The sequence below is a fragment of the Gopherus evgoodei genome, chromosome 6 (genome assembly GCF_007399415.2).
Source record: "Gopherus evgoodei ecotype Sinaloan lineage chromosome 6, rGopEvg1_v1.p, whole genome shotgun sequence".
In the NCBI taxonomy this organism is placed as follows: Eukaryota; Metazoa; Chordata; order Testudines; family Testudinidae; genus Gopherus; species Gopherus evgoodei.
In genome coordinates this window covers 11,632,904-11,645,141 of record NC_044327.1, presented here as the reverse complement: position 1 = coordinate 11,645,141, position 12,238 = coordinate 11,632,904, and the positions used below count along the sequence as shown (strand labels likewise).

General features: G+C 49.5%; 1 protein-coding gene across 2 annotated transcripts in view; it reads left to right on the top strand.

Annotated features, from left to right (window-relative positions):
* FBXO10 (F-box protein 10) overlaps positions 1 to 12,238 on the top strand; it is a 62,791-nt gene that overhangs the window by 38,297 nt on the left and 12,256 nt on the right. For both annotated transcript variants that reach the window (XM_030567713.1, XM_030567712.1), the window contains 2 exons: positions 8,943 to 9,013; positions 10,666 to 10,818. In XM_030567713.1, the coding sequence (XP_030423573.1) occupies positions 8,943 to 9,013; positions 10,666 to 10,818 (224 nt within the window). The remainder of the gene's footprint in view (positions 1 to 8,942; positions 9,014 to 10,665; positions 10,819 to 12,238) is intronic.

Genomic DNA, 12,238 nt, shown 5'->3' with positions numbered 1-12,238 from the left:
TGCCTAAATACCTTTAAAAATCTGGCCCTTAGTGACTTCGGAGCCTATGTTCCATTTTCCAAAGCACTTAAGTCAAGACTTAGGCTCCAAAGGACCCAATTCTCAAAGGTATCTAGGTGCTGGTCCGTTGATTTCAGTGGGAGTTAGGCACTGAAATGCCTCCCAGGATTAGGGTCTGAAATGGTCAAGGTGCTTTTGGAAATAGGACTGATGCTCCTAAATCACATAGCTGCTTTTGAAGTTCTTACTGTGGTGGGGTAGCTCCGTTTCCCTTCTCAGGCACTGAATCGTATGTGGACAATAGGACATAGATGCAGGGCCGGCTCCAGGCAGCAGCCGGGCAAGCTGGTGCTTGGGGCGGCAGATAACAAGGGACAGCTTCCTGCCCAACCCTTTTTCGTTTTTGTTTTTTTGCGCTTCGCCGCTTCAGCCGCCCCTGCAGGTTTTCTCTTTCGGTTTGCTGCTCCTGCCGCCTAGTAGGGGGCAGTGGCGCAGAGGAGGGGAGCTGCTGGGAGCGGTGCCAGGTCTGCAGCAAGCCCGGCACAGCAGCCTGCGTCCCTCCCTGCCTGCCCCCCGGAGCGGCGCGGAGACCTCCCAGCAGGCACGCAGGAGGGGCCACATGGCGAGCGCCCCGCTTCAGGAAGCCCTGGCCGCCCCCACGCTAGCTGGGGTGTGCACTCCGCTGCCCGGGGTCTGCAGGGCTGGGAGTTTCCCTGCACCCGTGCGCCCGTCGCCCCGCAGCTATTTTTTTTCTTTTTTGTTTTTTTGTTTTTTCTTCCCTTTGCCACTCCGGCCGGCCGGGTGGTTTGTTTCACGCCCCTCCCCACCGTCGTTGCTCCGACCGGCTGGCAGGTTTCCTGGAATTCCTGCCCCCCCACCATTGCTGCTCCAGCCGGGCAGAAGGTTGGTTCCCCCCCCACATCTTTGCTGTTTCAGCTGCTGTGCAGGTTTTTTTTTTGCTTGAGGCGGCAAAAAAGCTAGAGCCGGCCCTGCATAGATGGCGTGATCCCAGGCTGCACCTTTAAAAATACCCTCCTGTCTGAGCTTTGGATTTCGGCATAGCAGGGAAATGTGAATGTTAGACAGCCAGAGGGTTACCCCTTTGGACATCTGAATGTCATTTGGATGCATCTCCCGGGGCAGGATTCTGGAAATTCTTCTCAACTCCCTTGAAATGCCAAATGCACAGCGAATGCGGGTACCGTATCTTCAGCTTTTCAGTTCTTCGTGCATTGCTCACTGTGTTTCTGTTGTAGTCGTGGAGCAAGGTTGGCTTCCTCCAGCTGTCAAAGCTGAGCTGTGCTGACTAGGCATTAAGTGTAATTGAGCCTGGAGCGAGGAGCGACTGCTCTGAATTTAAGCTGTGCAGTCGTGAGCACAGGAGCTTCCCTGGGCACATGCAGAAAACGGGGGGAGGCGGTGCCCCAGGCTTCTTTCATGCAGTCAGGTGCCCAAGGGCAGGGAAAGCCCCTCATTTCCGGGTGTCCTCAGTGCTTCATCTGCACTTGGAGAAATACTGTTCTGTGCGTGCAGTCTGATGCCCACTTTGAGAGAAAATAGCCCTGGCCCCGTTGATTCCAGTCACTAGCCTGCTCAGTGATTCAGCCCAGATGCCACAAAGCACGTTAAACATCTCCCTAGAGTCTCTAGCGGGTCACTCTCTGGTGAGTTTCTGTTTGTGACTTGGATTTCTGTACCTGGGTCCAGTGTTGATTTTCATCACTCTCTTGCTGGGTGGGCACTGAGGCAGGTCCTGTGTGAGGTTCTGTAGTTGGTAGATAGATTTTCCTTTTTGCAAACTGGAGGCTAAATTGTACGGGTTGAGCACCGTCCCTTGTACGGGGTGCTGCACCAGCACAGTGCCCCTGAGAGTAGCAGAGGGCTCTGTGCTTCCCAGAGGATCCCTTCTCTGCTAAGGAAGGGAACAGGTTTACTTCAATGGTGCAACCTACTCCTCACACAGACCAGCTCTGGTGCCTGTGAGGGTATGCAGAGTCCTGGCTATGCCTGCCTACTCCGACCTTCCCCTCTCCCTTCTCCATAAGCTCCCACCAGGGGAAGGTCCCACTGACTGCAGAAACCATGATTCTGGGCAGCCCTTGTTCATGCTGCCCAAAGTAAGGAGGGAGGTTTAAAAGAGTTCTAAAAGAGCTGGCTGACCATGAGCTCCCAGTGCAACACTGTGGCCAAAAGAGCTAAGGCGATCCTGGGATGCATAAACTGGGGAATCTCGAGTAGGAGCAGAGAGATTTTTAGCTCTGTTTTTGGCACTGGTGCCACCTCCGCTGGAATCCTGTGTCTAGTTCTGGTTCCCACAAGTTAAGAAGGATGTTGCTAAACTGGAGAGGGTTCAGAGAAGAGCCACGTGAATGAATAAAAGATTAGAAAACTTGCCTTCTGGTGATAGACTTAAGGAACTCAGTCTCTTTAGCTTAACAGAAATAAGGATAAAGGGTGACTTGATATAAGTACCTACAAGGGGAACAAATATTTAATAATGGGCTCTCCAGTCTAGCAGAGAAAGGTGTAACGTGATCCAGTGGCTGGAAGTTAAAGCTAGACAAATTCAGGTTGGAAATCAGACATAATTTTTTGTTTTAACAGTGAGAGCTGTTAACCTGGAACAACTCACCAAGGGTCGTGGTGGATTCTCCATCCCTGACAATTTTTAAATTCAGTTGGGATGTTTTTCTAAGAGCCCTGCTTAGAATTATTGTGGGGCAGGCCTCCGGCCTGTGCTATGCAAGAGGTCAGGCTAGATGAGCATGATGGTCCCTTTTGGCCTAGGAATCTATGGGGTGCTCTCTGCTGCCTGCCAGGTGGCTGCAGAGGGGCGAGCTACAATCTCAGGGTTTGTCTTCCCTACAGAGTTAACTTGAGTTAAAACTCGAGTGTTGCCCCATACCTGAGTCCCATCCACACACCCCCTTGACTCAAGTGCAGTGGTGCTTTTCCCTCGACTCAGCTGGTCCATCGGCTACAGCTCGAGTTAGCACAACTCGTCAGCTGCTAACAGGGCCACCCTGCAGCGTGGATGCAGGCTAGCTCCACTTGAGGGTTACAAGTCCTCCAATGCCTTTCCATAATTCCTCCGGTATGCCCAGACACAACAGACAAATTCTCCCATAATTTGCTGGGAAAGAGTGCAGTGCAAAGAACCAGGGGGTGGGCTCCCAGAAATCTCAACAGCACACCTGAGTGAGGAGCCAGCAGCTCCAGTGTTCTCTTGCGGCCGGGCCGTTCTCAGTCGAGCGAGGCTGACTGGAGAGGAGTCGCCTGAGTGAGGCTGACTCGCACTAACTCTGCGGTGAAGACAGACCCTCAGGTGCCGGAGGGGAGACTTTTAATACACTGTAAAGCTTGTAGCTTCTCACAGTAGATCATATGTCATGTTGGAGATGAAGTAACCCTTTCCCATTCCACAGCATTGCCAAAGACCTCACACATCTTCTCTGGCTGCAGGCGGAAGCTCTTTTCATCCTGGATGATGACCCATCGCTGTTAGGAGGCTATGGGATTTTGGCCCTGGTGGGAGATCCTTAATCACACTAGTGTGCAGGTGCTCCAGGATGTCATGGTGCTGACATCAGTGACACTGCTCCTTTGCAAAGAGGCCCTCGGGTGAGAATGCAGGGTCCCTATATCACAGGGCGGGGTTCCGTTTCCCTGGAGTCCTCGCGGCAAACAGGCCTCACACACTCCTGCATAGGTCCAATGCTATGTGCGTCATTCCCAATGTGTTACACCCCAGAGCATAAAGCGTCTTACCTTCTCCCTCAGTGCAAGGGGAGAGATCTGATCGCTCAGAGATCCAGGGCATCTCTGGCCCTTCCTCCCAGCCTCCCTTGTCTTGCGTTTAACTGTCCCCCACTGACAAGCTGAATCTCCTGGGCAAGTGTTTAATCATCCAGTGGAGTGACAAGTCAGCCATAGGTGACTCTCAACCTACCAGCCCCTTCTTGGGACTTAGTGGTACGGCACCCAGGGACCTTGGCTTTCCCTGAGTGTTTCCCCTGGCTAGAGTGAAATGATCCCCAAGGGAATGACTCTTTTTGTGTCATCTGCATTCATTCTGAGCTGAGCTTGCTCTGCAGATTTGGAGGAGAAAGGGATATTGTATGCGCACTCTCGGTGCGGTACCAAAGCAGTGGTGGCACACACTAATGTGTTTGCTGGCCAGCGATGTGATACGACATCGGTGTATTTCAAAGCACGATCCAGTAAGTTCATAACAACCTGGCGAGAGCAGCCCAGGCGGATGAAAGAAGCCCGTTGGCAGTGCAGTGCAGTGCAGGTACTGAATTCTTGGCAAATGCTGCGTGCACATCGCAAGCTCTGAGTGCTGCTAATTATGTTCTACCTCCGGCTGTTCGGCCAGGAAGCCCACGTGCTGATCCTGTGTGCAAATGGGAATGGAAGGGCTCTGCTTCTGTCGCTGTCTCCCAGCTCCACTCCCCAGCCCCTCTCCAACAGGGCTGATCCACCATCCCTGCAAACAGCCAGCCAGAAGCCCTTGCCTCCCCCTGAATGGGGAACCCTACGCTCAGTTTAAACCCTGTTGCAACTGAATAACCCCAATCGTTAGCACCACTCTGTGCCTCAGTTTCCCCACCTGTAAAATAGGAGTAATAGTCACCTCTGCAAATTGCTTTGCAATCCTCTGAGAGTAGGCACTGTCAGTGCAAAGGGTGAGCAGTCACACAGGAACCAGCCATCTCTTTTCATACAAAACTCCCATTAACCCCAATGACTGGTTTTTTTTGTTTATTATAGTTGTATTGCAGTAGCAGCTAGAGGACTGACCCCCCCCCCCTTGTGCTAGTCACTGTACAGACATTTACCAAAAAGACAGTCTTTGCCCCACAGAGTTTGTAATCTAAGTGTAAGGCAAGAGACATGGAACAATGGCAGGCCATGGCCCCTTAGTATAAAGACACAAGGTGGCACTGACAAAAGATTCAGCTGCCTGATCTTTGTCACGGAGCCTGCACCAGGAGGTCGTCAATAAACAGCAGCAATGGTTTTAAAGGATACTATCACGCTGCCAAACAAAACATTTGGGCATAGTTATGTAAGCAGAGTCAGGATGAGCACTACCCTGACATCTGGTGGTGAATTGTAGGGAATGTGGAAAGAATTTCAAGAATTTCAAAGAATAGGGAAAGATTTGTGCTGGCATCCACCCTCCACTTAGCATAAGCCCACAGCAGACTGGGATAGTTATTTTAACAGCTCTGGGATCCCCAATTTCTTTGTTATTGGGGCAGGAAAAAAAAAAAGTTTGTCACCCTGATTGTGTGAATGGGGAGCTGTGGGACTGCTTTGTGACAGAGATGACTCAACCTCAGTTGGGTGGTACTTGCTAAACATGGGACATGGGTTTCAAAACCCCCATGAAGTGAGAGAGATTGGGGACTGGCGTGTGTAGCTGATGGTATGGGCTCCTTGTGAGGGCCTGGAACACCAATTGCACATTCTCCTCTCTCCACTGTGGAATGTCAGAGTTGATTTTTTTATTCCCTTAAGAATCTGGATACAGGTTACTGAGCTGAACTCATTTTTGGCTAATGGTGCAGTAGCACTGGGGCTCCCCTACTATGAGCCGAAATCACTAAAGAGCTGAAGTTACTGAGCTGAGAGAACTGAGTACTGTGCTAACTAGTGGGGGAGCCTGAAGCTATACTGTGGAACCGAGCAGCTGGTGGAGTGGAGCAGTTTGTGGGGACAGCTGGAGAGGATCACGGGACAGCTGGTGGAGCAGAGCGGCTGGCAGAGTGGAGTAGCTGTGAGACGGGGGGAGCGGCCCACAGAGTGAGCGGAGCCGAGCAGTTTGCAGGGACAACTGAAGCAGCTCACGGGACAGCTGGTGGAGCAGAGCAGCTGGTGGAGCGAAGCAGTTTGTGAGGACGGCTGGAGGAGCAGAGTGGAGCGGTTGGTAAAGCGGAGCAGTTCGTGGAGAAGGCGGGAGCAGAACCCATGGAGAGGCAGGGCAGTTGGCACCGGACCACGTAAGGTGCCCCTTTCTACCCAGGCTGGGGGGGGGGGGAGATCTCTGCAGATAGACTCTCGAACTTTGAAGCTGCGCTGACCCAGGACAGAGACTTTTGGATTGTGGGACTTTTGGGACTGTGGGTGATTTGGGGGTTGCTGGACTCAAGAGCCCAGGAAAGAGGACACAACCCAATTTCCTGGGGTGGATCTTTGCTCACGGTTTGGTCTATGAACTCTAGTTGAGGTGTTTTCCCAATTTAGTGTTTGTTGTTTATCTCATGTATTAAACCTTTTCTGCTACACCGAGACTCTGTGCTTGCGAGAGGGGAAGCATTGCCTCTTTGAGGCGCCGGGGGTGTGTGTAAGATTTTCCCAGGTCACTGGGTGGGGGCTCGAGCTGGTTTGGCATTGGGTTATTGAAACGGAACCCCTGGATGCTGAACCCGGCCCTTGTTGCTGCCAACTCAGAGGGGCAGAAGGGTTACAGTTAGTTTCTCCAGTGCATTTTGAAATGTGTTATACCCGTGAATGAGCTGCTATTGTCAGGGCCGGTGCAAGGATGTTTCGCGCCCTAGGCGAAACTTCCACGTTGAGCCCTTCCCCATCCCCGATTCCCCACCCTGAGGCACCCCCCCCGCGGCAGCTCCCCCCTTTTGCCCTGAGGCATGCCCCCCCTCATGGCAGCTCCCCACCCTCCGCCCTGAGGCACTCCCCCTCCCCCAGCTCACCCTTGCTCTGCCTTCTCCCCGAGCACACCATCACTGCTTCGCTTCTCCTGTCTCCCAGGCTTGCGGTGCCAATCAGCTTAGACGGGCGAAGTGAAGCAGCCATGGCGCGCTCAGGGAGGAGGCGGAGCAGGGGTGAGCTGAGTCGGGGAGTTCCCCTGTGTGCCGCCCTCCCCCACCCTTACTTGCTGCAGGCAGCCCTCCCCGCATTCCCCTGCCCCAGCTCACTCCGCCTAAATGCCAGCAGCAACTGGGGTAGCCGAAGATCCGTCCACCACGGTCGCTGCCAAAAAAAATGCCACCCCCCAAATCCTAGTGCAGCCTAAATGGTTGCACCAGTCCTGGCTTTTGTTCTAAATGTTTGCACCTCCTCACTGAATTGGGGCAGAACAGAAGATGCATTTTTGGAAAGTTAACTGAATTAAATAGTTGGGTGGATGTGTGTGCGCGTATTTGTGTGTGGGCAGAGGTGTGGTACTTTCTCCCTTTGTTGTGTGGCAGCAGTTCTCTATATAAATAGCTATTTCTAAATATTGCGTCTTTTGTGAGTACTGCATTGTTTTTCAGGGACACAGAGATTCTAATGCATAATGCTGTAATATTATTAAGGCAGTTTTCTCAAAACACACTAGTAATAGAGAAAATGTGGATGTTTCTCTATATAGTACAAATACAATTGCAAATAGGAGTAAATGAACACATGTTCTGAGTGTGCATAAACTGAGACAGTCAATATATAATGACCAAATGCCCATATGATCATTCAGCACTTCCTGTGGCCTTGGACTGTCTGTTATAAAACACCGCCCATTTAGGGTGTAGAGGACCCTAATGATTTTTGGCCCAAATCTTCATAGATATTTAAATCAATGGAAATCAGGACCCTGCAAACCTCTGAGGATCTGGGCTTTTGCACTCCCCATGTTGCTTACTGCTTGAGCACAGTCCATGAACGGAGACGGTGCACTGCACGGAGACATATCCCAAATGTCGACCACTCATTAATTTACAGTGAGAATAGGGGGAGCAAAAACTGCAGTGTGTTGCCTTTTATGCCCAACTTTGCAAAGATGTGAGACGTAGGGCCCCTTATTCTCGTGAGTAATCCTTGCTCGTGCAAGGGGTCCTGTTGAAATCATTGGGACAGCGTGGGTAAGTGTCTGCAGGATCAGACTGCAATTGCTTTTCCAACAAACAGCTCTGTGGTTTTTACCCTCTGGCTTACCCCACTGTTTATGACATAGCAAACTGAAAATAATTAAAGTGCAACTTACTGGGCCAAAATCCTCCCTTACTTACCCCTGTGCGACCACGGAAGTGTAAATAACAGTAAGATTTGTCCCCCTGTTCCAGAATAAACAGTGTGACATCTTGTCCCATGGTGCTTCTGAACCAAAATAACTAACTTTTATTTTTGCTTTGAAATAAAATGTGCACATTATGCTTTGATGTATCAGGCCAACTTTTTTGCCAGCTAGGACTAACCCATGTGGCTTCACTTGAATTGTGGATTTGCATTGGAAAGCAGAATCTGGCCTATTCTTTTCTGTTTACTTTGCCTTCCATTGATGCATTGATGTGCGTTATAGAGGTTCTCTCTGCATTGTGTTAATGGAGGATCATCCCATTTGATGCCCGTTACTCAGGTGTGAGTGTTATATTGATGATAATCTGTGAGCAGAAAGCATTTTTCAAACCTGCTGTTTCCTAATTTTGTGGCAGCTTCTTTATGTTTTATAACAAGTATATTAGTGGGACTTGCAATATGATGTACGTTTCCAAGAATAGCTGTCTCTAATGATAGGGTTGCTTCTGTTGCTTTGTATTTCAGCGTGTTTTCCTCATTTGATTGGCATTACAGTTCATATTTTGAATCACGTGAAAGTTATCCAAACGCCTGCAGCTCCATTGTCTTATCAGTTCTGCATGTATTGTCTCCTCTGTCTATTTTTCCCTGATTACATGTGACCATTTTATTGTCACTACAAAGCTTGATGCATTCTCATTAAAGAAGAAAAGGAAATGAACTGCAGCCTAGAACCAATCAAGCAGGCAGCACTTCGAACAGAAGCGCTCTCTGCTGGGTAATGAGTAAAGGATATTAGGGCTATTACGTCAGTTCGTTTAATCCACAAAGTCTAGTTAGGGCAAATGTGTGTGTGATGAACATATAATAAAAAGAGCAACCACGTTGGTAGATAACTTTTTCCTTTCTTTCTACCCTAGTGGGAACCATATATTCCAGGGGCTTGCAGCTGGGATAGCAGTGAATGAGAATGGAAGAGGCCAAATAATAGGTATATAATTTAAAACCAGCTTTGTTATGCATGATAGACAGTGCTTTCTAATGGGCATCAAGCTTCTAAGTCATGTTTAGATGCATCTTTCTTGCAAAGTTATTTTTGTTTTAGACTCAGTGGCTGGGTGCAAACTCCATTGGAATCAACCTTAGACTTAGGGTATGTCTTCACTATCCGCCAGATCGGCAGGTAGTGATCGATCTATCGGGGATCGATGTATTGCGTCTCATCTAGACGCGATACATCGATCCCCGAATGCGCTCCCCATCGACTCCGGAACTCCACCAGGGCGAGAGGAGGAAGTGCAGTCGACGGGGGAGTGGCGACCGTCGCTCCCACGCCACGAGGACGCGAAGTAAGTCAATCTAAGTCGATCTAAGATACGTCAACTTCCACTATGCTATTCTCATAGCTGAAGTTGCATATCTTAGATCGATTCCCTCCCCCACCCCAGTGTAGATCAGGTCTTAGATCATCAGACCACATGCCAGTAAGGGAGAATGCAGGCGTGTCTTTTCTATATTGTTTCGCTGGAATCCTTGATCTCTCCTTGGTGTTGTTTGTTCGTAGAGCTGTGCTATGGAAGCAGCATTCTAGATCAAGTGTATTTTTACTCATCCAGTATTTGGTTTTCATGGCAAGCTTGAGTCGTCAATGTAATTCTACTTCAGCGGCATCTTGGAGTTGTTTCCCTTAGCAATTGTTCTGCTGACCATATACGTGGGAAGGAGGGAGGCTAATTACGTAGAACTAGTGATACAACTAAGTGCAATTAAGCTGCTGAATACACTGCTGCCCTCCGTTTGCAGTTACAGACAGTAATTATACTTAATTGAATCTTTTCTATTGTTCTGTAGGACAAGATGATAATTGTTGCCCTATTTTCCATCATAAAAAAAGTAAATACAGACCCACCACTGTGGATTTTAAAAAAAAGATAATAGGTTTCTGAAAAAGCTGAATTGCTCCCAAGAGACAGGGCAGGATAAATACTCACTAGACCATAGAAGATAGTAATAATGTGGCTCATGCTAAAATTAAATCTTTTCTTTTGTTTCGAAAGACAGCAGCCTTTTTAAACAGCAGTAATCAGCTTCTGCTGTAATCACGTGTCCTGTCTCCAGCCATCGTTCTTCTTGCATCTCCTTTGTCTTGTACTGCTGCTCTGTTGAGCTGGGATCAGGCCCCTCTGTGATTGGGTAAAAAACGGTGCTTATCCAGGGCCAATCCAGTAAAACTCCTGTTACCTTGGCCGAGAGCAAATTCAGCCCAGTTCTATGGGATGATTTGCAAACAAAAAGAGGTGAAATTTGCTAAATCAATGGTGGGTGAAATCCTGGTTCCATTATAGTCATTTTGCTGTTGACTTCAGGATAGAATTCGATGTGTTTTGTGAATCTACTCAGCTCAGCTGTAGATGCATCATTTCCCCACTTCCCCAGCTGGGTTCTTCTGCCCCTGATACAAATAGGGACTTTGCTTTTCAGCTTCCTTGGGGGAATGCGGACTTCCCAGCAGTGTGTGACTGCCAGATGTGTAATTGTTTAGCAGCTACGCCTGGGGCGGACAGTGCGTAGGAACGCAGCACAGCCTCCTTTCTTTTCGTGGGGCTCTCGGATTATTTTTTTTTCTCTTCTGCTCTGTGTTAGAAAACGTCATTCGTGAAAACCAGTGGGGAGGGGCAGACATCCGGCGCGGGGGTGACCCTGTCCTCAGGAGCAACCTGATCTGCTGTGGCTACTCGGATGGAGTGGTGGTGGGAGAGAGAGGCAAGGGGCTGATCGAAGGAAACACCATTTATGGTAAGAAGCCAAAAATGTGGAAAATGCCTTGAGCTCTCCACGTCCTACAGTGCTCTCCCGCCTTTTGCTTAATCAAAGGTCCTGTGCAGCTTTAGAGTTGGATTCCATGCTGAGCAAGGGCTGGGGAGGTGGGAAGGAAGTCAGTTATGGCTCCCTGATTCTCCAATCCAGCACAAGTAAGAGCAGCCTGGATGTTGCTCCAACTTGTGTCAACTGGCTGTGGTCTCCAATGGACCATACCCTAGCTGGGGATAGCCACTCCCCCTTCCCTTTCCCTGTCCCTAACACAGCCCTTGTGCCAGGGGAGGGGTCCCTGGTGATGGGGGGAGCTGGTGTGTGTCCACTGGACTCCTTTACACCAGAGGAATCCATGACTGGGGACTTGCAGCCAATCTCCACTCCCTTTGTTCTGCCTCAGTCTCACATTCTGTGGATTACCCAGACCAGTAAGAGGTTCTGTCATTACCTTCAGGGGCCTTGGTGCTGTGAAAGTTCCTCAACACCAGTAGCCAGCCCACAATCACAAGGTCTCACCTCGGCTTTCACCAGCCTAGCTTCTCCTGGCAGGTTGTTGCCAACAGCCCTTCCAGTCCCATCTCCTCAAACCCGGCCTGCCCAAGTTCTTAATTACCAGACCCTTGGCCCATTCCCCTCAGGTTCATTGTCTGTGCAGCCCTCCTGTTATCGGTTCACTTCAACACAGATGTTCCACGCAGTTTGTGCAACAGAGACCTGCTTGGGGTGGAAAACAACAACTGGAAGGGTTCTGCCATTACTGTAAGTTAATCCACCTCCCCAAGAGGTGGAGTCTAGGTTGACGGAAGAATTCTTCTGTCCATCTAGCACTGTCTACACCAGGGGTTAGGTCGACGTAGCTACATTTCTCAGGGTGTGGGTTTTTAACATCCCTGAGAGACGTAGTTACACCAATGTATGTTTCCAGTATAGACCAGCCCTTCGTTCGTGAACACTGGGGTTTTCTTTGCAGCTTCGAACTGTTTCTGTTTGCTTGGATGGTTCCTGGTGGTTTTATTCCTGGGCTGGACAATGGCTAGGTGCTTGGGGCCACCCTTGTCTGGTTGTGAGGTGCTGCTGACATTGCACCACATTTACAACTACAGTTTTCCACATGCATTCATAACCCGTGACCATAATGACTATTAAGTTTGGTGTATTACAAACTTTCATAAAGATCTTACTTGATATACTTCCATTGTACAATAACACAGCATGCACTCAGTTGGTTTAACTGCTTATTTGTTCTCCCCTTGGGGTGTCGAAACCCTAATTGTCATGCTTAGAGCCTGCCATGGGTGTGTGTGTGTGTGTGTGTGTGTATTGGACAGGGAATCTGTCCCTTTATGTATAATGATATATCCTTAGGGATAGGTGTCTCCTGCAGGGGCTGCAAAACAGCCGC